The 24,356-nt window shown below is 46.7% G+C and overlaps 2 protein-coding genes across 4 annotated transcripts in view; one reads left to right on the top strand and one right to left on the bottom strand.

The window, feature by feature from the left end:
- The window catches only part of mtmr3 (myotubularin related protein 3), a 31,648-nt gene extending 13,759 nt beyond the window's left edge, over positions 1-17,889 (top strand). For 2 of the 3 annotated variants that reach the window (XM_083911811.1, XM_083911810.1), the window contains 15 exons: positions 1,208-1,374; positions 1,464-1,560; positions 1,881-1,994; positions 3,225-3,415; positions 3,969-4,100; positions 4,257-4,368; positions 5,317-5,512; positions 5,756-5,941; positions 6,245-6,415; positions 6,932-7,077; positions 7,549-9,076; positions 9,192-9,302; positions 9,456-9,544; positions 10,535-10,561; positions 13,241-17,889. In XM_083911811.1, coding sequence (XP_083767937.1) covers positions 1,208-1,374; positions 1,464-1,560; positions 1,881-1,994; positions 3,225-3,415; positions 3,969-4,100; positions 4,257-4,368; positions 5,317-5,512; positions 5,756-5,941; positions 6,245-6,415; positions 6,932-7,077; positions 7,549-9,076; positions 9,192-9,302; positions 9,456-9,544; positions 10,535-10,561; positions 13,241-13,412 — 3,439 coding nt within the window. In that variant the 3' untranslated portion in view covers positions 13,413-17,889. The remainder of the gene's footprint in view (positions 1-1,207; positions 1,375-1,463; positions 1,561-1,880; positions 1,995-3,224; positions 3,416-3,968; positions 4,101-4,256; positions 4,369-5,316; positions 5,513-5,755; positions 5,942-6,244; positions 6,416-6,931; positions 7,078-7,548; positions 9,077-9,191; positions 9,303-9,455; positions 9,545-10,534; positions 10,562-13,240) is intronic. The other variant, XM_083911812.1, reaches the window with a different exon arrangement.
- Positions 13,844-24,356, bottom strand: part of citb (citron rho-interacting serine/threonine kinase b) — a gene marked incomplete at both ends in the record, with an annotated part of 53,751 nt that continues 43,238 nt past the window's right edge. Inside the window, 11 exons of the mRNA XM_083912821.1 lie at positions 13,844-13,972; positions 18,742-18,883; positions 19,696-19,715; positions 21,022-21,310; positions 21,569-21,742; positions 21,825-21,903; positions 21,988-22,068; positions 22,248-22,376; positions 22,840-22,948; positions 23,869-23,961; positions 24,075-24,214. Of these exons, the coding sequence (XP_083768947.1) occupies positions 13,844-13,972; positions 18,742-18,883; positions 19,696-19,715; positions 21,022-21,310; positions 21,569-21,742; positions 21,825-21,903; positions 21,988-22,068; positions 22,248-22,376; positions 22,840-22,948; positions 23,869-23,961; positions 24,075-24,214 (1,385 nt within the window). The remainder of the gene's footprint in view (positions 13,973-18,741; positions 18,884-19,695; positions 19,716-21,021; positions 21,311-21,568; positions 21,743-21,824; positions 21,904-21,987; positions 22,069-22,247; positions 22,377-22,839; positions 22,949-23,868; positions 23,962-24,074; positions 24,215-24,356) is intronic.

Here is a 24,356-nt window from a genome sequence, read left to right as displayed (position 1 = left end):
GGCCCGTTTGTACTCACACTACCTGGGCCTCGCGCAAATGCTTCTTGCTGTCCATTCGTCATCACGCCGTAACACGTCACACGCATTGATTGACGTCATCGCGATGCGTCGCTTTGTTTACAAATCTTTCCATAGACCTCCGAGTTTTTGTGCGTCTTGTCCAACTGAATATTTTCATCCGACCAAATCTGCAGTAAACACTCCACCTCCGCATCACACTGACCTAAAGACTGTTACCTTCTTTGGTAAAGTTATAGGAAACTTGATTTAGAAACACATTTGTTCCATATCCATATGTAGGACGTACATGTGACGTTCTGTGCTGAGTTTATTCTGATGTCCAGATACAGAGAGGTATATAGGCGTTAGACAATTTAGCTGACAGGAACGAGCCATGTGGCATCGGTTGCTATGGCAACACTTAAACATGGCACACTATAAGGTAACACAGGAATCCTACAGCCATAAACTGTTGGACCAAAATGAGGCCAGAATGACCCGAACCGACATAGCAGCCTCACCAAGTTCAACCCACCAAGAACTAAACACGGTTTGTAATAAACACCTGAGGAATAGACTGACCTTCTCCTCACACACATCTATTCCATTCAACGTCCCCCCGAAAATGACAAAACAGGCTTTAATTTGCACAAGAGGGTCAGAGAGACAAGTTTAAAGCGGTATTATGTAGAGGTGATATCACTTCCCTTCACAATAAAAGCCTAAAACAATTAAAACCGAGCTGCTGCCCTGCCACTAAACTGTTTACCAGCTCATGATGTTTTTCTTTTCATGCTGAAATCTATACTGCACACAAATATCCATTTTCTCTGTCTCTTGGAATAATCTCTGTGGAAGATTCATGATAAAAAAGGTTTATCCTAGCAGTTCTGCGGTGTTTCACAACTTTACAGAAGTTGTGAAACACTGCCAAAGTGTTTGAAAGCCCAGCGTCTGAACCTGGAAATAAAGTTAGTAAAATGCAACAACGACTATTAATGACATTTTAGGGGCTAATCGCAAAACCACATTCATGATTAACACCTATTTAGCTACAAAAAAGAGGATATTGAGTGTGGAAAAGCAAGGTTTATGTGATTTGTGTTCCTTTCCACTAATGTAAAGGACTTTTGTTTAAGCAAGTGTTTGCTTGATTCTGAGGTAGTTGAAGTATCACCTATCATTGGCTTTTGTGTTTGACCCACAGGTGTCAGTTCTCCACCTTTGAGCAGTGTCAGGAATGGTTGAAACGCCTGAACGTGGCGGTGCGCCCTCCCTCTCGCCTGGAGGACCTCTTCTCCTTTGCCTTCCACGCCTGGTGCATGGAGGTATATGCCGGCGAGAAGGAGCAGCACGGCGAGCTATGCAGACCAGGTACCCCACTGTCTCTCGCATGTCCTCCCGTAACCCCGGCAGAACCTCTGCTCCCCTCTGGTCTTATCGGACATCTCTGCTCTCTGTAGGCGAACACGTGACCTCCTGGTTCAAGAACGAGGTGGAGAGGATGGGCTTTGACACTCAAAACGCCTGGAGGATATGTGACATCAACAGCAAGTTCAGGTGAAAGCCGCTTTCATTCGGGATACCTGCTGCTGTGTTGATTTCCTTCACTCCCAGCTTGAAGATAGATCTGTTCTTTGCTTTCATTGGCATACAGCACAAGTCAGTGTGTGTGTGTGTGTGTGTGTGTGTGTGTTAGACAGTGGGTGGTTGTGTTATTGTACTCCACTGGAGCTGCACCCCGGGCTGATAAGAGCCCAGCCCAGGATTAGGTGTCTGTAGACAGAGACTTTTGTTGAGCCATCACAACACTTCGGTGCTCTTTGTTTCTCCTTGTTAAACCATCGCTCTCTCTCTGTCCCTCTGCTCTGCTCTGCCAGGCTTTGCCCCAGCTACCCTCAGCAGCTCCTGGTGCCAGCCTGGATCACTGACAAGGAGCTGGAAAATGTGGCAGCCTTCCGTTCCTGGAAGAGGTTTCCTGCTGTGGTTTATAGGTCGGTGTGTTTGTTTCAAGGTAGAAGGTTAAACTTGTTTACTGCCTCACAGCAATGAAACACTTTCCTATGTGCTGATTGGCCTTTTTATGCTGGAAAGGAAGTAAACCAGCTTCAGATAATATCTTTATGGCTCTATATCACTGCCACTGTGGACACAGTTAACTTGGAAAACCACAGCATAGAGCTAATTACTTGTGGATAACTCCCCCCACAGGCTACATTTCTCCATTTGGCTCTATTCGCAGTTTGTCCACTGACTTACCCAATGATGCACACCATGTCAAGGCTTCACTGAACCACAAAAACGGTGCTTGTGAGCCTTTGATCTTTGTTTTTGGAAAATTACTCCAACCACAAATGTCAACTGTATATGCCTGTCTTGTGCGTCACAGCACCTGAAATAAGTATGAGACAAAGTTTGTTTTTGTGGCTGTAAAACGACGGAAACCACTGGTTCTCAATATTTATGGTTTATCAAAAACAAAAGGTCTCTTGACCAACTGTGAATAAGATGAGATGTGAGCAGTTCAACCAAAGAATGATATTTCATTCCCAGATACCTTCTTAGTTCATTCATTCATTCATCTTCAACCACCTGTCCCTGGGGTCCACCCTGGACAGGACGCCAGTCTATCACAGGACACATAGAGACGAACAGAGACAGACAACCATTCACACCTACGGGTGATTTAGAGTCATCAATGAACCGAACACCTGCACGTCTTTGGACTGTGGGAGGAAACCGGAGAACCCGGAGAAAACCCACGCAGACACGGGGAGAACATGCAAACTCCACACAGAAGGGCCCCAGCCGGGATTTAAACCAGGGACCTTAGTTCATTTTTAAGCAAAAGAAATCAAAAATCCTCAAATATCTTGTCTAAGTTTATAAGATCGTAAACTAAATACTTGTGTTTTGGACTGGACAGGATAAGCAGTTTGATCTGTCCATATATTCTTCAGGACACTGTGATGTGTTAAATGATTAATCAAAAAAGTCATAGTAGGATTAATAGATAATGGAACAAATTATTAGTTGTAGCCCTCTTGTCCGGCCGTCTCTTATCTGGGACATCCCGCACATCTCTGTATTGTGCGTACTGTAGCCACAAACACTATTTTCTTCCTGTAAATGAAATTAGATCCCAGATGAAATAAAGCACCATAGTCTTCTCCTAAGACAGTGAACTGACTATGTCGTTGTATTTTGGCCCCACTTCCCCACAGGCACCAGACCACGGGAGCTGTGATCGCCCGCTGCGGTCAGCCAGAGGTCAGCTGGTGGGGCTGGAGGAACGCTGATGACGAGCACCTGGTCCAGTCCATCGCCAAGGCCTGCGCCGTGGACAGCAGCTCCCACAAACACCTGTCCAACGGCAGCTACACCAACGGCACTGACCTAACTGATACAGACTTTGGTAAAGCCTCACACTCGGCCTCAGTGTCAGCCTTTCTCGCTCACATACACCCACGCACCAACACACACTTCCAGCTGAAAGCACACCGTCCACCACACAGGCAGATAGTTCCACGCGGAGGTCTTTCCATCTGCATGAACAGCCGACGATGTTGTGCACTCTGACAGACACACACACACACACACACACACACACACACACACACACACACACACACACTTCCAGCTAGAAAGCACACCTTCAACCACACAGGCAGATAGTTCCACGCGGAGGTCTTTCCATCTGCATGAACAGCCGAGCCACGCACGCACGCACGCACGCACGCATGCACGCACGCACGCACGCATGCACGCACGCACGCACGCACGCACACACACACACACACACACACACACACACAAAGTAACTTCTAACTTTTGATGGATGTGCCTGGATGAAATTGATTTGCATTTTAAAGGTTTGGATGTTCTGATCGTGATAATGAACTCAACCATAACCACCAGATCTACTTTCACAACCTTAATCATTGTGCTGTGTTTTGTGTCTTTATCAGAATCCTCCATGACCAACGGCTCAGAGGTGGAGAGTTTGGCCACTCAGCCTCACAAGTTACTGATCCTGGACGCCAGGTCCTACGCTGCTGCCGTAGCTAACAGGGCCAAGGGGGGAGGCTGTGAATGCCCAGGTAGGTCATGTCAGCTCAGTCCCTTGTTACAAACAGAATTAGGTCAATGTGTGCTCAGTTAATAGCAAATGTGATTGTTCTGTGTGCTAAAATGAAAACCTCCTCCAGTTGTAGTTTTCCCAGGTTTTTTTAACCATGGTTTTCCTCCTGTTCCAGAGTACTATCCCAACTGTGAGGTGGTGTTTATGGGCATGGCTAACATCCACTCCATCCGCAAGAGTTTCCAGTCTCTGCGTTTCCTCTGCACTCAGATGCCTGATCCAGCCAAGTACGTTTTTTTTTATGCCTCCAGCAGTGCCCACGATTTCAACTGGTCGTAACTCTGAAGAAGGCTACAACTATTAAACTCAAAGCTCTCAGGTTTTGCTGTAACTATAGGTACTCACAGCTTTGTTTTGGCCTTAGCCATACATCTGTGCCTGATTTAGAGAGCCCAGCCGAACCCTAAGAATCTCTTTCCATTTGCTCCGTCAGACTCGATGCTACAACGATGTGCACTTGAATCGCTTTGGCTTAAGAAAACATTGTTGAAAGTGGCTAGAAAATCAAATCAGAAGACAAAAACAGACTTTGAAACATCAATGTTTTGAAATATTACATGACCATTATCCAAAAAGGGCAGTTTTTGCTGTACCAAACACCTGGATTTTAAATCTGCATTTATCGGTGTGGCCACTAGGGGGCAGAAAAAACATCCAAACACCACAGCTGCCACAATATTGCTGGTGTGGAAAGTTATTATTATCAAAGTGTTAGCAAACAGTTGCCTATTTTTATGTCCAGCAGATAGAGAGAAACAATGTCATTCATTTGGAGTTGTGCTTCTGGACACCTGACAAATTCAAGACTAATATTTGCTCTACTTTAGTTCTTCCACCAACTTTCCTTAGCTGCTAATTTCTTCTGTCTGTTGACTAGTGCTGAGCAGTGGCTTTACCAGAGCTCTTATGCTTGAAGGTGATGCTTAAAGATGGCTATAATCACTAACTGCTCAGCACCAAACAGTAGACAGACAGGCAGTGGCTAGCTGATGTACAAAGTCACAGAGAAGTTGTTGACAGGCGTTGCAAACATGATACAGCTATAAATGCTGTGGAATGTGGCACTGGTCCATGCTATGTGCTTGTCCTTATATAACACATGTGCCATCACTTAGTGTCTGAGGCACATGAAGTCCTCTGATGTTTTTGCTCCGTGGCTGTCTGTGTGCCTGCAGCTGGCTTTCTGCACTGGAGAGCACCAAGTGGCTGCAGCACCTGTCCCTGCTGCTGAAGGCGGCGCTGCTGGTGGTCAACGCTGTAGACCGAGACCACAGGCCCGTTCTGGTGCACTGCTCTGACGGCTGGGACCGGACACCTCAGATCGTTGCTTTGTCCAAGCTGCTGCTGGACCCATACTACCGTACTATCGAGGTACAGATAAAGACTCCTCTTCTTTCGGTTTTGTTTTGTTTATATAGCCATGAAATCTCCTATCATTGACATTCTGTAATTATTTTGATATTTCCAGTGCAGCTAAAATGTGATTGCAGGAAAACTTGTTTGTTTGTTGTTTTTATATTAAAAAAAACTGTCAGTATCATTGGTCTAAAAGTATCCCTCTGTGTTTAAAGAATCATTTCATTGAATCGAAGATCTTGTGATGTCTACGTGCAGGGCTTCCAGGTTTTGGTGGAGACTGATTGGCTCGACTTCGGCCACAAGTTTGCCGACCGCTGTGGCCATGGTGAAAACTCTGAAGACCTGAACGAGCGCTGCCCGGTCTTCCTGCAGTGGCTGGACTGTGTCCACCAGCTGCAAAGGCAGTTCCCATGCTCCTTTGAGTTTAATGAGGCCTTCCTGGTGCGTTCAAGTTGTACACAACTATTGCAAAGTCTGATTCCGAGAGATTAAAAAGATTAGATGCTTCAGAAGTCTGTCATGTACAGAGGTGGGAATGGCATGCCTCTGACTGAAGTGTATACAAATCAGTTATCAGGCTGCCACTGATATACATTTACAGTCAGGGTGTGTTCATAAATCATGGGAGGAAACTCCTGTCATCTCTTATTATTATTATTATTATTATTATCACACCTGAGGTGTGTATACAAGCTTCTACATGTCTGTCTCTCTGTGCGTGTGTGTGTGTGTTTGTGTGTGCAGGTGAAACTGGTGCAGCACACCTACTCCTGTCTGTTCGGCACCTTCCTGTGTAACAGCGGCAAGGAGAGGGAGGACCGTCACGTACAGGAGAGGACATGCTCAGTCTGGTCACTGCTGAGACCGGCCAACCGCACGCTGAGGAACATGCTGTACTCCTCTCACTCCGAGACAGTACGTGCATCACTGTCTAAGTGTTACGTCTTGAGTCCTTTAGGAAGAAGCGCACTGCTGGTTCTAGTTTGATTGAAACAGAGCAAGACAGAGGATAAAATAAGTTCAAGATGTTAAAGAAAATGTGTTAGAAAAGACAACAGTGTGTTCAAATGTGTTATAGGAAAGATGAGGCCCAGAGCTTTGTATTTCATAATGTTTTTTTAGCTTCACTGCTAATTGTTTTGGTCTTGCAGGGAATTGCATTTTTGTGGTAACTGTGTTTTATTGTGTTCGCACTTGTGTGGGTGAGGGTGTGGGTGTCATGACCATAAATATTCTCCACTAACCATGAAGGGAACATTTGATTTTCCAAACAAACAAATCATTGCATTCAGATGTTCCTCTCAAATGTCAGTTTAAACAATGATTTTGTTTAATTCATAGGTGTTATTCCAGAATATTCTGCTTCCATTATGTGTCATTTCCCCTCATTCTTGTGATCACACTGAGTTAAGTTCACAGCTGTTGTTGCAGGTTCTCCACCCAGTGTGTCATGTACGCAACCTGATGCTGTGGACGGCGGTCTACCTGCCCAGCTCTTCTCCCACCACCCCCTCCGATGACTCCTGCGCCCCCTACCCTGTGCCGGGTGGCAACCCTGATGACGCGCCCCTGGGCAGGTGAGCCTGGCGCGCTGGCACCAGACCCCCCCTCTCTTCCTTCCTCATGTAAGATAAACACAGGTCGACGACTCCCACAGCCAGACGGGCCCGGCTTCTCAACTCCACTGCTTAGATGCTTAGCTCTGCTCAGGCCATCACAGTCACAGATATGGTTTTGTGCTCTGCTAATCTTGTGTGTCTCATGACAGTCATACCTCAAAGAAGAGCAACAGGAAGTTGATTCATTCAATGTTGACATACCGTAGAATATGACAGCTAAGTCAAAGAGACAAAGTCTGAATGCTTCTCTTTTGTTTGTGCTGTATTTTGTTTTGATGAAGCTGACGTGATTGATTTTCTAACTAAACAGTCTGTAATGATTATGTGTGCAGCTGTGGATTGAATCATAGGGTGTTAAATACACTCAGCCATTGTTATGTAATGAAAGGCTGTTTCCTGAGCTTAATTCTTCTTTTTTTTGCCCTTCAGACGTACGAAGACTCGCTCCTTCGACAACCTGCCCAGTGCATGTGAGCTGGGAAGCTCGCTGGCTCCTAACCGCCGCTCCAGTGATCCGAACCTCAATGAGAAATGGCAGGACCACCGACGCTCTCTGGAGCTCAACATGGCAGTGGGGCCCGAGGGAGGGGGAAACCAGGATCAGGATGTGCTGCCTAATGGAGTGGGGCCTTACCCAGACAGAGTGGACTCTGAGCTGGAAGACAGCCCGCAGCCCCGGGGCTCACACGCTCAGCTTGGACAGGAAGCCTCTGTGAACACAGCAGAAACAGGAGAGGAGGCAGAGGAGGCGGAGCTCTCTGTGGCGGTGGGCGTGGCTGAGGGCCAGATGGAGAACATCCTTCAGGAAGCTACTAAGGAGGAGGCGGGAGCAGATGTTCAGAAAGATGGAAGTGCTGCTGTCACACATGTCAATGACACTGTTGAAACAGAGATTGAGGAAGAAGCAAAAGTCGAAGCGGATGATCAATGTGCTGAGGTCAATGAGATGCAGAGAGAAGCATTTACTAATGGTCACCATCCGGAAAATGGCGTAATAGAGGCCGAGGAGGAGTCTCCTTCTCTGCCCACACAGAAGGTAGAGGAGCTGGATCAACAGGCAGCTGAGGTGACTCAGACACCGGAGGATCCTGAGAAGCAGGATGTAGAGAACTCTTCTGTACAAGAGGAGCTTGCACATGGACCCAGTGAGTCCGGCTCAGGCGACCCCGAGCAGCCTGCAGCCCATAGAACTATGACCAATGGCTTTGGGGACAGGTCACCTGAAGAGCCAGGTGTGGATGAGGAGACCTGCCCTGACTCTGAATCTGACCACAGTGTCCCAGAGCCATTGGAGCAGGTGGATAAGAGGGCCTCCTTGATGGAAAGCTCCACAGAGACTTTAACTGAAGAGGCCTGCAGCAGGTTGGAGCCACTGGCACAGCTGCCTGTTTGTCCGAGTCGTCAACCCTGCAGTGGCAGGGACCCATCGCCCTGCTCCAGGAAGGAGAAAGGACTGGAGACAGGCGAACATGGCTTTATAAGAACTTTAAACGGGGGCAGCAAGCGGCCCTCTGTCTGTGCCTTTCAGTCTGTGAGTGCTGACGTCAACAGGGAAGGGCTTTGTAATGGCGACAGGGAACCCGATGGGGAGCCCTGCGGAGGACATCACTGGGCCAAAGGGAACGGGGAGAGGGTTTCTCTGAGTCGACAGGTGTCCTTAGCAAGCTGCAACTCCCTGATCCTACATCCACGGGGTAGCTGCTCCCAGCACCGCTGGTGCCACACCCTGCTGGGCCGGGCCGCCATAAGCCCAGAGCAGCCGTCACGCAGCCATCTGGATGATGACGGGCTGACGCTGCACACAGACGCCATCCAGCAGAGGCTGAGGCAGATCGAGGCGGGACATCAGATGGAGGTGGAGACTCTGAAGAAGCAGGTGCAGGAGCTGTGGAGTCGCTTGGAGAATCAGCACCACGCCGGCTCTCACAGGATCAATGGGGACATGGGAGATGAAGTGGTAAGATGCTGACAGGTTGATCTGTTTACCTCCCAGATGTTACTGTTCAAGTGTAACTTCAGCCCCATGAACTCCTACACACTCCTTCCAATTATCTGTGTCTCCCTCCATGCAGACCTCAATGACAGACTCTGAGTACAACCTGGACCCCAATTGTTTGTCGCGCTGCAGCACGGAGCTGTTCTCTGAGGCCAGCTGGGAGCAGGTGGACAAGCAGGACACTGAGGTGAGCAGCCAGGCTGAGATCACTTTAGGGGAGGGAAGGAATCAAACGATTTGTTTTTAGCTTGCATATCTGGACTTCAGATCTCAGATCAGATGGTAGGTGAGTTGCTCTGTGGATGGGAGCTGTGAACTGAGATTAGTCTGTACATTACAGGTGACTCGCTGGTACCCAGACCATTTGGCAGCCCAGTGTTACGGCTGTGAGAGTAGGTTCTGGCTCGCCACCAGGAAGCATCACTGCAGGTAAGCACTGAGGGTAACCAAGCTGCAGAATCTCAGACCTTCAGTCACTCTCCCTGTCATCGACCACTCCCGTCTGTCCTGTGAAGGCTTAAAGAGACGTCTCCTCTGTTTAAGCTCACTCCTCTTCTTCAGACTAAGTGTCTTGTATCCAGATAGATCCAGACTGTGCCTAGATTAAGCTGAGGCAGCTTTCAGTTCCCACTCAGCATCTTAATGAGTCTCAAATTCATCTCTGATGGGATTTACTTCCTCTCCATGTATATCACTTCTGCAGACCAGAGCTCAAAATCAGATTGTTGGCTAAATTTGGTTTATATCAGGGAGTTTTACATTCTTATTAATATGCATATGCAGGTACAATTATATCACCCATAATGCAACTTGATATTCTATAAACACCCATGGCTTTCAAACTCCACAACTCCAGTTTGTAATGAAGGTTAAAAACTGGAGTTGTGGTGTTACAAACTAGTGGTTATGATGGTGTTGATGTCGATAGAGTTAAATATATTAGCTTGGTTTGTGCTGGATAGAGCTGCTGTCCTACACTGATGTGCCCGTAACAGATTAGTATGAAGTTTACTCTGAAGCATCAGGATACTTTTTGTTTATTTAAAGTGTGCAGAATGAGATTAACCTTTAGCATTCTGCCTCATTTTATCAGCCGGTGGTGTTATCATTTCCTCATGTCACTGCTTTTACTTTCTCTTTGTTGCAATGGATTGGATCAAGTGAACCCCTGAGTGGCAGAGTAGGTGTAGTTGCTCATCCAGTGTGGTCTGGACTGCAGACAAAGTTCTATACAACCTCATCTGTAAAAGATCTTATTTCAGCCATGGATTCAAAACACAAACATCTAGAAATAACAATGTAGCACTGCAGCCATTTCAAAACTTTGTGACACACATCTTCAGCATGAAGTGTGTTTTTGTTAAGTGTTCTCCACCGCTCAGGCAGTTCTTCTCCATTGTCTGCCCCTCTCCTCTACAGTGGCAGGGAGCCTGTCCAGGAGGTCTGGTGAGATCCGGCTCCCCTGTCCCCCCCCCACCTTTCACCCTCCACCCCTCTAACTGGCATCGCTGCACCCTCCTCCTCCTAACCCATCCCCTCCCTCCCTGCTCCTTCCCCTCCTCACCTGTTGCATCAGGTTTCCCTTCAATCTGTTGTAGTTGTCAGCAAACTCTCAGGGAAACCTCTCTTCATTTCTGACACGTATTGACTTGAGTGTGCCTCCTGCTGCCAATGTCTTTCCATTCAGCGGTTTTAACTGGCTGTGCGTGAGCACGGTGCTGTCAGTGGGAGGGGCTGGTGATTGGTCGACGGCTGACTTTAATTTCACCTGAACAAATTTTAATCTAAGAAAACAAAAACACTCCTGCCATAGCACCACACCGCAGCACCCTGTCCCCACCACCACCCCCGACACACGACCCGGCAGCATGCTGCCCCATGCCAGCCGTCTGCATCTCACCTCCCAGCAGCACAGCATGGTACTGGAGAGCACTCAGTCCACCTGGTGGTGTAAAAGACTGGAGACTCAGATGTGGGTTGTTTTTTTAATTTCTGCTCAGGCTGAACAAACAGGTAGAAGGGGCGGATGTGTGTGTAAGTGTGCGAGCATGGCCTTACATCTTAATCTGAGCATGGGTACCTGAAACAGTGTGACCTGCCTTCCTGTCCAGTGATGGTAACGTGTGTTTTTAATGGGCTGAATAATCAAGTTGGCACCACTGAGTGTTCCAGCGCCTCTGCTAACCCGGCATGTAGTGCAGCATCACGGCAGGGCTGAAGTGAAAACGGGATGAATGGGGTTTGCTCACAACTTCTCAGACCTTCTTTCCACCTGTTTTATCATGCGTCCGAGCCGTGGTGCGGTGATCGCATTGTAATCAGACAACAACAACAGCAAAATCATTTTCTGTAAATCAGTTTGTTTACAGGAGAAACATTTTCACATCAGCGTCCTGTTCTTTAAATGTGGTTTAAAGTCCGTACGATTTGAGATTCCTTGTTTCCAGCGGCCTCCATCTCGTCACGTTCACGGACACTGTGTGTGTTGACTACTATTTTTTTTTTCTCTTTTGTAAACTTTATTGAAACACATTCACCTCTCTACTTCCAGTCCGTCCCCTATATGTGACCCTTCAATCCACACACAGCCACACATGAAGGACATACAGCAGACCAGGTCGTGCGGCGTGTGTCAATCTGCCTTTGTGATGAAATGTCATCGCATTGTATCTCACACACACACACACACACACACACACACACACACACACACACACACACACACACACACACACACACACACACACATACCCACAACACAGACACGTATTACACTTCTGTCCTTACTACAAGCCTGACTCAGAAGTTGGAAGTTCACGATTTCCGATCACAAGTGAACGCAGCATAAGCGATAGTGACCACTTCTGCTGGCAGACCAACCGCTGTCAGCAGCGTCACCAACACGGCGCCTTATTTACATCTAGAGAGGGAACGTCACCACAGACACGGATATTGTTATTCTCGCCAAAGAGGCAACAAGTGCTTTCATTAGTGGGTCACATGATCAATCACCATTGTTTTAAATCGCTCTTCGATAGAGAGGAACTTAAAAGAACTAGATGACAATCTTTGTGAGTAGATCTTTAACTAATCCAGGCCAATGTGATCTGTTGAGCTCGGATGGAGTCATGTTAAATGATAGTTCACTCTTATTTTGAAATACCACGATCACAGGGTTGTTTTCATGGTGAGCTGAGAGGGCTCCGTAGTCAAAGGGCGAGACTGGTGATATTCTGTATTTTTCTTTATTAACACATGAAAAGACCAAATCCATGAATTGATTCTTCCGTTCTAACAAGCTCTCCCCTCTTATTCCCATGAGCCATAAAGCTCCACTGTGGTCCAAAAACTATTGAAAACACATCAATAAGATTCACTGGGGGCCATTTGAGTTCATCTCACGTACTGTACACCACCCTGCTGCAAGTACGCACTAGTGCTGCAAATATGAATACATCTGCAGCTGAAAATAGTTTCACTCCTGTTTATTGTTTGCTCAAAGGTACAGTGCCCAGCTGTTTAACAAATGTCATCCTTAAAAAATAGATTCACATCTTCAGCTGGAGTGGATAGACTTGTAGAGATAAACTAACATGTTGACTAATAAAGATGCCGTTAGTTTTGGATTAGCCTTATCCCTTAACTTAGAGCAGCTAAAACCAGTTATAAGTGTGCAATGAACCCTTCCTGGATCTCTCATGAAGCCATTAACTGGAAAGATAATTCATTTTTAGCAAAATTAGCTTAGTAATCACATTTATTTATGTGGGGCGCCCAGTAGTTCACCTGCTAGAGCGGGCGTCACATACACAGCGTCCCGGGTTTGACTGTTGTATCTGAAAACTAATCAGTGAATAAAAAAAGCTTTAAGTTTAAAAAAAATCCTTCTCCAGATAACTGTCAGTGAGCCTGCACCACCTTAACCCTCTTTGAATATATTTTGAATCTGGTCCCGTATCAAATGTTCAACAGTCAAATCCAGCTGACTCAGCTTCCACGTCTGAAGAACAGGGCCCGCTGCACATGTGAAGGAGCTGAACCGTATGCACACGAGACGCATGGTAACTGTAGGTGTAAAGGGGCTGTCTGAGAGTCCACCAGTGACCTGTCCGTGTCTCCCTGCAGGAACTGCGGTAACGTGTTCTGCGCCAGCTGTTGCGACCAGAAGATCCCAGTGCCAAGCCAGCAGCTGTTCGAGCCCAGCCGCGTCTGTAACACCTGCTACGGCAGCCTCAAGCTCAGCCCGGCTCCCCTGGACCTGGAGCTGGAGAAGCCCATCACAGCCAGCTCCAACTGAGTTTCAGAGGCGCGGGGCAGGATGAGCCGCCAGCCGTCGACACCGGCGCACCGATGAAGAAGAGCACGGGAGCTACACAGAATGTCCCATGTACTTTATGTGTGTGTGTGCTGCAGATATGGAATTTAACGTGTATATACAGAGGATGACGTGGCAGAGGAGCTGAATGACGTGTTGGTGAGATGCCGAGCGCTCTGAACGGTGGGTGTGCACAGGGGAGGGTGGTGTGTGTGTGTGTTTGTGCGCGTGTGTGAGAGGGAATCACACATTTGCCACACAGATGGTGTGTGGCGGTGACAGGACTGCCCCCCCTCCCCGAGGCCAGAGGAGTGAGAATGGACATCCTGGTGCCTTGGACCAGGCAGGCAGAGAAGGTCGTCTCACTGTGTTGCTGAAGTCTCTTGACTTTGGTTATGGAATCATTTCCCCGCTCATCCACGCCTCCCAGCAGACTTCTTCAGACCATCATCTCCAACCTGGGACTTCTTCTGTACTCCGGAGGGTGAACGATCAGGAGCGTCGTGGAACATTTTCCTGGCAATCACCAGGCGGTCCCTCAGCTTTAGAAATGTCGGGATGGCTGATGTTCTCCAATGTTGTTTAGGGACAGCTTAAAGGGTCAGTTCACCTAAATTACCATCCCATATATTCTCACTGACCTCTGAGCATGCATCTACATTTCATTTTCTTTATTTACTTAGTTTTGACCTCTCATTTCTCAGATCTTGCTGCCACCTGATACAGTGGAGGGGAATTAAATAAGGGCTGCAACTAATATTTCCATTATTTAAAAAATCAAGAAATAATTTTATCATTTAATCAAGAAATAATTTATTCTGTAAACTATCACAAAATAGTGAAATATGGCCATTATAATGTCTCAGAACCCAAGGTCACATATTCATATGCTCATTTTGTCCGACTTACAGTCCAAGACCAAAGGATATTCAGTTTAATAACACATGACATTTGTTTTTAAAATTGAAAACCTGGAACCTGAGGGTGTTTTCTGTAAGTTGACTGTTTGATTATCAAATGAGAAATGCACTCGGAGATCACAGACCTGCCCTAAAGCATGCTCTATCTCACAGTGTTAATGTAGTGTGAATTTTCCAAAGCCATAAATGCTGCATAAATGCCCAATCTTCATTGTAAACTAAAGTGGAAAACAATTAGTGTAGTCTACCCTAAAGTAGTATGGGTTCTTCCTTGGCCCATGATTCACTCTTACACCAAGTTTAATGAGAATCAGGCCGGTATTTTTCCTGTTATCCCGCTGACAAACAGACAAACCGAGTCTAAAACATGATCCCCTTGGCAGAGGTGATAACTAAGTGACGCCTGTGGCCTGTGACACGGTACATCACTCCTTTAGTATTGTACTTCCATTCAGTCGGGTGATTTGCAAGAAACAGATTGAAGAATTGTCAGAAATATCCTGACTTGTAGTTCCAGCTCCAAAGATGCTTGATCCTACATTTCCCATAGTGCAACTCAATAGTGTCTTTAAATGAGATCCCTGGTGACCACACACATCTTTCAAACTCCAAACAGGCTTTTTGTTTTAAGTTTGTGGTCCCCGTACCAAAGGAAAGACGACATCATCAGGGTTTTTAACACAACTCATGAGGAGTGAGCCGACCTTTAAGTGTCCCCATTACTCTGGGTAATCCACCGTTTTGTGATTAGGGTGAACTGACCCTTTAAGGTGCTCCGGGCTGAGTCTCATCTCTGCGTTTTTGCTTGTTTTTGATCAGCTTTTGACACAGACTGGCACTTATGTGGGTGTGCATACCGTATATACGACTAGCGGGTGTCTGTGTCAGTTTTGAGTTTGTGTTTAACGCGTGTGGAGATTCAGCCCAGGGTGCACACAGGATCTTTAGGCCTTTGTCCCTTCAAAGCACTCTACTTACCTTGACCGCAGCGAGGAGTACATTATGTTATGACAGGACTAGTTAGTGATGTGTAGAAAAGGCTTTAGAACATCCGACCCTTTAACAGCTGACGGCCGCTCAGCTCTTCCACGCTGACAGACTGTTATTAAGCGTCTGCAGGGAGAGTGAACGGACGTGTTGTGGCGTTGCCCACGTGTGTCGGACGGTAGACGAGCTGCAGGTAGTTTGTGCCCGACACAGACTGACTGACTGTGTCATCTCTCCTGTTAGCCACACCTTCACGCACTTCACTCACAACAGCCCCCCCCCCCCCAGCACCCTTTTTTAAAATTTTACCCAGCAGGCACTGGGAGCTGGACGTCTATCTCACTTTTCAGTCGGTGGAAATCACAAGTGAAGTCGTGGAGTTTTTTGGAAGCGGCAGACGACCGCGGCCTCACTTGTGATCTCCGCCGTGATCGGCTGAAACACGGAGGAGAGCGGCGGCAGCAGAAAGGGCTCTTGGCGTTTTCCAAAGTCTGTAACTCCCACAGGGAAAAAGAGAAAAGCTTCACCGAGACGCCCCCACTCTGCCTCACACCCATTCAATGACCTCCTTCCACACACACACACACACACACACGTTTTTGTAAAATAAATGAATTAAATAATATATTCAGATACCTATATAGCATTTAAGAGAACATGTATAGAATCCTTGAATAGTGGCTCAGTTAATTAGTCACCAAAAAGTTTAGTTTTTTCATTTCTTTGTTTTCCTTTGTTATTCATTTCAGAAAAAAAAGCTATATTTTGAACCCTGTTAAAGGTTATTTTTTTTAAATAGAGAAGCAGGGTGTCCTGTTCGGATGCTGCAGTGGTTTCCCCTTTGAAACGCGATCGTTGCTTTGGTTTAATTTATTAAGGTTTTGTTGTCGAGTTGCTGTTTTAAAACCCGGACAATTCACCTGCCACAGGATAATCAGTGTTTGCGAGATGAGACGTGGTTCTGATCCGCGGCTACGGCCACACTCCCTTCTGCTCTGCGTCGGCCAATCACAGGAGGGTTTGTGGATGCGACGATTTCCCCGATTATGAGGAGAAATCGTTTGTGGGTTAAGTCAGAGGTGTCGTTTAGCATCATGTGACCTCTGCTGATCACGTCAGAATTACAAAAGCAGAGAAACCGAGTGTGTCCGTAGCCGATGAGACGTCAACACACTGAGAGAACAGTGGTCCAAAACAAGCAGCCTGAACCCAAAACAACCCCCCCCCTCAACTCACACACACACAAACATTACTCCATTTAAAATCATCTACAAACACTACCTCTACTTTGCACACACACACACACACAAGCACGCACACAGAGCTTCTAGTGGCCGAGTGACTCGTTTTCCAGATTTACATAATTGAGAATGGCCTTTGTTGTTATTGAAAATCTGTGTTTGTTTCCCTTTAGTCAGCCGGAGCTTTAAAGGTACAGCACACGATCGCAGACTTTCCTTTGAATTATGATCCTATTGTTGAGACTGCCAATCTTTGAATCTTTCTTCCTCGTCCTCGTCATCATGTCAGGTCAGCAGAGGGCCGCTCACGCTTCATTTAGCAGGAGGCCAGACGGTCGCTGTTATGAGGAAATGCATAAATAATACTGCGATTGATTTAATCGTACTGGATCTGTATCACTCATCTTGTGTTGGACTGAAATGTGGTTGAATCAGCAGATGAGTGCAGTGTGATCAGAACAACAACATCCACAGGCTTGACGTGTTTGTTTTACTCACTGCCTCCTGTGGAAGTGGTGAACGTGTTTAATTCAACAGCTCCACCTTCAGTCTTTGACGCTGACAGAAACACTTGAGCACACGATGCCACGGCAACAAGAGTAGCATTAAACTCTAATTTATTTGAGCTACTGCTGCATTAAATGTGCAGCATGTTGACCGTAAACAGCCACTTTCTGTTCTTCATGCGCAGAGATTTAGATAAACTGGGAAACACCAGCGACCAGAACGTTGACTTTACATTTAAAGTTTATGATGGTGATGATCAGTGACGGTCTATTCCAAGGCTTCACACTCCTCTCAGATGTGTGTGTGTGTCCTAAATATTGAAAGCAAATGTTTGCCAGTGCTTCATAATTCATAATCTCTTAAAAACAGACTATCAAACGCCACCAAAGGACTCCATTTGAAAAAGATGGCTCAGTGTAATGTCCCTTCACCGGCCCGGTTTGATGCCTAAGCTCCCTCACCTTCCTCCCTGACGCACTGACAGCCAGCAGCATGAATCCTTACCGTGTGTTTTCACCACCATCACAGGCACGTGGGGCACCGAGCTTGTCCTCTTCAACAATCCATGAATGTGAATTGTCTTTTTTTTTAAAAAAGGCTCTTTTTTGCACATGAAATTAAGACGACACTGCCACAGAGTGCATCACAATAAAACTGAGAGTGTGCTGTGCTTTTCAGTCTCGTTCCCAGCGTTATGGTTGCTGGTTGTGTGTGTGTGTGTGTGTGTGTGAGGGTCGGGGTAACTTGGTGAACAGGTCATCAGTTAACACACACGTTGCCAGTATCATCCCTCGCCGTGCTTTACCCCCCCCCCCCCCCCCCCTTGCTTTGTTGTATTTCCCTTCACTCACGCTGACGTGCTCTATCAGAGCGTCACTGCAACGGCCCAGTAATCACTTGATGCGAGTGTGTGCGTGTGAATGCATAGAGCGTTGGTTTGACTGTGCGTGTGTTTGTGTGTGTGTGTGCGTGTCTCTTTTTGGTGGAGACTGGTGCCAAGCAGTTTTATTACGGGTCTCTCACAAAGGGATCACTCGTGCTTTTGTTTGATTCTCCTCCTTTTCTCCCTTCTGTTTGATAAGCACTTTGAACCTTCTCGTGTCTGTCAGAGGAGCGCGTAGCTGTACATAGCAATTTCCTGTAACAACAAGTGCTCCTTGTTCAGTCTGAATATTTTGTTTTTGTTGGATTTACTTTAAAGAGCATTACATTGTTGTAGAATTAAAGGAAAATAAACTAGATAAACCTACTGTGTTGTCTGCTAGCAGCACCTCATATCTGCCCTCACTGATTAAAGCTGATGGGATATCTGCAGCTGCAAACACACACACACACACAAAGAAGAAAACACTTCAATCCTGTTTAATGCATGTACTGGTATACATCTCTAAAAATCAAGGAAATCTTAAGTTACTGTCTAACATCAACGTCTACCTATTGAATGCAAATTCAAGTGAATACGTGACAGAAAAGAACAACCCAGAGAGAATCCAGATGGAGAAAGCGACGAGTGCTGCTCTAAGTTAGTCATGCTCACCGATGGGACGAACGGAGGTGGAGGTGGTTTTACTGCCTCTAAAGAAACGATACTAGAAAGTGACGACCCCTGACGATTACTAGACTCAATATCACTGCACAGAAACAGGACATCTGTACCATAATCAGCAGCAGCGGTAGCAGCAGCAGCAGCGGCGGCGGCGGCAGCGGGCTAAGAGCAAGCTGAGGCAGCGTCAGCCAGCCTGACCGCACCACGGCCGGCATCATAGGCAGAGCTGCACGTCTCTTGATCTTAGGCTTGCTATAAAAAAAGAACAACACGAGGAACACTTGGAGCAAAACATTGCTTAATAATTGTTTTACAAAGTTTGGCCGGACGACGACGGTCAATAAAGCAATCGTATGCAGTTATATATCAAAGGCTATTGAGTCAAGAGGACCGTACGTTGGATCCAAAGAAAGAAGACCGGTCGTGTAACGAGAACGAGCTTTTAACTCCTGTTCGAATCCAATCTGGTGTGCAAAGTGTTGCCTCCTCGGACCTCTTTCTCATCATGATTTGTGTGAGGAATTAAACGTGGGTTCGATTCTCTGAACAGAGAAAAAAAAGCCCAACATGATGCTTCAGATTGGAGTGAAATGTTGATAATGGATTTCGTAAACCAACGACATCATTGAACTCCCTGCGACAGCTTTAGAAACTCATTTTTAAAAAAAATAGACGTGGCTTCACCGGCCGACTGTTCCCTTTATCTATAAAAACTCAGACGACGATATTTACAACTTTGAGTACATATCATAAAGTAGATTCTATTCTTCTGTAGGTTCCCTGCCACCACATCGACGCTGGGGTTTCTCTCCCATGAAAGCACGAGTCAGAAAAAGAGGATTGTCGCAGGAGAGGAGACGTCTCCCAGTGCAGGTTGATGTGTTGCTGGACGAGGAACTGAGACTGCACTATGTACAGGCGATGGGGCTGGCGTTCAGCCTGAGTGGTGTGTGTGTGTGTATGCGTGTGCGTGTGTGTGTGCTTGCGCTCAGAGTGGAACGAGGATTTTTTTCCCGTTGTTTCTCTTCAACCTCCAGTCAGGAGCAGCATGGACCCGAGCTCACACCGATGACTGATCCCACACCTGCAAGACAACAACAGGAACAAAGGGTCACGTTGCTGTGTCAGTGTGTGAACATCTACAGTTCATACTACCTCCTCTTCCTTTTTTACTTTTTACATCAACAGTTTTTCCCTAAATGAGAATTCCCTCTGTTAGGATAAAAGGCTGAATATGGAGAATGAGGAGAACAACGCCATCTAGTGTCTCAAGATCGTAGTCGCAACAACGAAATATAATTAAAAGCACTCGCGTTGCCAGGTTGGTCAGACCCGGCCCAGCAGTCTACAGGAGACCGGAGTCTGTTTGAGTCTGTTTGAACCCGTCCCCTCCAGAAAACCACAGCATCAAAACAAGTATTAGAGGAGTTTGACTGACAGTTAGCGTTAGCCGTTAGCATTAGCCGTTACAGCTACGTAAACATGAAAGTAAGGTTGGCGATAAAGTAGAAGCGTAGCCATGTGGGCGTGCGTTTGAATGGCGTTCCTCTCCTTTCTCTCAGTCCATGGAGTGAATGCTCGGCCTATAGTGACTCTGGTTGTTGCCCGTCTCCGCTCACTCAGCTGCTGGGACAAAGAAGCATTTCACCCAGTGCCAGCCTACAGTAGCTGCACCTAACAACAGACAACCCTGGCAACCAGCAATTCCCAACACTATTGGCTGCTACAATGGAAACAGAACGTGACAGAAAGTCATTGTCAAAGGTGTCCAATGTTTAAAATGTTTAAATTATTAATTCAGAATAGATATTTTTTTTTATGGAAAAGCAATAGTTTCATTCTGTACCCCTCAAAATGCCCCGTGGGTGTATTTTTTTAAATTAATTTTTTTAAATATAGGTTTTAATGAAGAGTCTACACATTCAACCTTTAACTTTCAATCAAAAATCAGGCACAGGTAAAACAAAAATGAAACTACAGTGTGTTCATGGTGATGAAGGAACAGTGCCCTGATGTGATGGTAACACTTTATAACAAGACAACAAATCATGTTCTTCAGTAATGCTTAATGAATACATGACTCAGGATGATTTAATGCATGAATTAGCTCAGGATGTATCACAACTTCCTGTTGCTCAGCATCAGCTCCTGATTGAGTCACTGTGACTTCCTGTGATCAGTTCACACTGAACTCTTCTGCCTCAGCAGACGAACACTGCTGGGATAAAGTCTGACATCAGACCCGCTCTGCGTGTGTTACAGGGTCTTATTTTTTGTTTGTTTGTTTGATCTTTTTTTGTAATTGAACCGTAAACAAGGGATGAAAGAGAAGCGTGACCGCGTCCAGAAGGCAGCCAGGAATATTCAGTTATACACTTCAGCTCCAGTACCTTGTTAACAGGGGCGAGCTGTGTTCGGACGGACCCAGCATGAAGTCGGGTGCTGTCTCCGAATCTCCCAGGTGACCTCTCCCTGCGACTGTCCAGCACCCTGCCGGGCGACTTCTCCCTGTCCAGCGGTCGGGCGGGAGACTTGTCCCGTCTGAACTCGGTGCGGCCCTCCCTGTAACGATGCGGAGTGCTGGGCTCCCGGTGCAGGCCGTCGTGGCTGCCGGGGCCCGAGGTCAAACGCTTGGAGATGTGCTCTGTGTAGGTGGGCGGGCCGCGCTTACTGGGACTCCTGGAGGACAGAAAGTAGAGAGGACAGGGTCTGAATGTTAGAAACCCTGAAGAAGCAAGAAGGTAGGCTATTGTTACAGCAGATGGCAGTGTTGCTGTTTCTCCCCGACCGTTCACAATCAGGGGGATTCAAGGTAACAAGTGCTTTGTAGGTGTTCAAGTGTTTTTAATCCACCTACACACTATAATTACAATTCTGTCATTTTCCTCTCTTCATTGTGTTTTTTTTTTATCTCTCAAACCAAGTAAAGGAGCTGACCCTCTGCTGGAGCCAGTCCTCTGCAGCTCTCCAGACTCTCTGATCAGACTCCCCTTACAACAGATGACCCGCAGTTTGTTCTGGTAGGAGGAGGCCAGGTAAATGGCCCCGGACGAGATGGCTGGGCCCAGGTAGCGAGGGTTGGGGATGTCCAGGTGAGCCAGCACTGTAGGGCTGGAAGTACAGACAGTGATGAGGGAAATACGGCTAACAACCAAAAAATCTAAGCTTTTCAAATTTGCTCCGTGCGTCTCACCCAAGAGAAGCATGCCCCTGAACCTCGATGACGTCCAGAGAGTTGAAGTAGGTGACGAATAGGTACGGCTCTCTGTAGGCTGTAGAGGAACAACGTTAACGTTTGATGCTGGATTGTTGTTTGGATGCATCTTAAGGCAGTAGGATTTGCAAAGTGTATTTACCAAAGGACAGAGGCAGACGGCTCCACTTAATGTCCTCAGTGCGGCTTCTTCGTCCGTACGTGTCCACAAACACTCCAAACTCTGCCACATAAATAAAAAGTTAGTAAACACGCCTCATGAGGACACGGGGACTTGTGTGGAGGCAGTCGGGTCACTGACAGTCGATAAACAGTCCTACAAAGAGGCTCGCCCACCTTCATCACTTGAATTTACAGCGTAGTAATACAGGAAAAAATAATTAACACTAAATTCTCACGCACCGTGGAAACACAGCAGGTATTCCTCCTTCTGCATGCTGCTGGCCACCTGCATGATGGCGATGGGGAAACTGTGGGACGAGGCTGCGAACACTGCCGAGGCCAGTGACACGTCGTTCTTGTCCAGGAACTCTGCAGTGGGCGAACCGGGTCAAACTTTATTTTGAAATTCTGTGTCTTTATTTAGATTTCCACCGAGCACTTATCCAGAAAACACTATCCTCCATCATATTCAGTCAGTGGAATCTTAAATGTTATCATGAATAAATCATAAAATACAAAATAAAGGCTTACGAACCATCTGATCGCTGTCAGTACACCACAGATGAAAACTATTCTGGCTAGGTTACAGTAATGTTTATCACTACACATTGTCACCTGAGAAGATAAACTGAATAAAATTGTTTTTAAAAACATCAGGAAAGAAACTTAAAGAGGGTAACGTCATTAAACACTACTTATAACATGTGTGTGCATCTTATGTTTCCGCAAGAAAAGAAGAAAAAGAGAGGATAAGTGTTCCTAAAGTTTGTATCTTTGAACACTAAACTGCTGTCATGTTTAAGTCGTGTCGTTCTCCTCGTGTCCTCCTCACCCTCGAGCACAAACTGCTTCATCTCAATCTCGTAGAACTTGTTGGTGCCGATGATGATGCTGTAGCTGGTCAGGTGGATGCAGCTGCACGGCTCCAGGGTTTCTATCTCCTGTGAGATGAAGAACGGAGACGACTGTGACGTGTTGACAGACACAAACACTGCAGTGCATTTGGTACAGGAAACAGCCCTGATGGCAAAAGGCCTTGAATATTTTGTGTTTGTTACAAAGTTTTGTCATCCTGGCACTTTTTAACTAGGAAGAACATCCAAATGATCTGCTGCTCTACTGGTTTTTAGTTCAATTCAGCGTTCACTGACATAAACTGTGTGAATATTATTTTAGTTTCTGGTCTGACGGTGATGCGTGCCAAGTCTCTTATTTCTGGGGACAGCAGACGATGTTTTGGGGTTTCCAACTGACTTTTCAAACGGCGTTCCCAGGCCAGTGTGGAGATCTAATCTCTCCACCTGGTCCTGGGTCTTCCCCGAGGCCTCCTCCCAGCTGGACGTGCCTGGAACACCTCCCTAGGGAGGCGCCCAGGGTTCATCCTTACCAGATGATCCTGAACCACCTGAACTGGCTCCTTTCAACACAAAGGAGCAGCGGCTCTACTCCGAGTTCCTCACGGATGCTGAACTTCTCCCCCTCTCTCTAAGGGAGACTCCAGACCCCCTCCTGAGGAAACACATTTCACACGCTTGTACCCGCGACCTTGTTTTTTCGATCATGACCCAACTTTCATGACCACAGGTGAGGGTAGGAACGAAGATTGACCGGTAGATCGAGAGCTTTGTCTTCCTCAGCTCTCTTTTGGTCACAACGGTGCGGTAGAGCGACTGCAGCTCCGCCCCCGCTGCTTCGATTCTCCGGCCAAACTCACGCTCCATCGTCCCCTCACTCGTGAACAAGATCCTGAGGTACTTGAACTCCTTCATTTGGAGTAAGGACTCATTACATCAATTACATCAATGCTTTTATTGTGTTAGGATGTTGTTCCAGTACAGTGTTTTCTACAGGTCATACTCACCTTACGAATGCAGTATTTGTTGAGATTGTCGTTGTAGCGCAGAATGGTTATCTTGTTCGGCATAGCAGCGCATATACAAGGCCCGTTGTCTATCTGTGAAGAGAACGTAGACGTCAGCTTCTGAAGTGTTTCCACCGACAAAAACAGAGAGCTCTGTAAAGTGAGGACGCTTGATCTCAAGTTGGGCAGAGGAGAGGAAGACCTACCCTGCCAGCAGCAAACAGATGGCAGCCCTTCACCGTCTCAAAGATGTAGGGAGCCAGTTCAGACTGGCTGGGCAGGTGGGACTGGGCCAGAGACTGCTTCACTCTCTTGATCTCCACCAGACACAACGCCCTCTCGTCCCCTGCAGCGCACACACACACACACACACAGACGTTACACGGTCACTGATGTTCCGGGACAAGAAGACATCTCACCTCTTAGTCATCATGCTGTCCTGTGTGACAAGATGAATCATATCTACAAGTTTCACCAGAACTATTAAT

Source organism: Echiichthys vipera (genome assembly GCF_963691815.1).
Source record: "Echiichthys vipera genome assembly, chromosome: 4".
Lineage (NCBI taxonomy): Eukaryota > Metazoa > Chordata > Actinopteri > Perciformes > Trachinidae > Echiichthys > Echiichthys vipera.
Note: the sequence above shows the minus strand (reverse complement) of the source record. Positions and strands in the feature narration are given on the sequence as shown.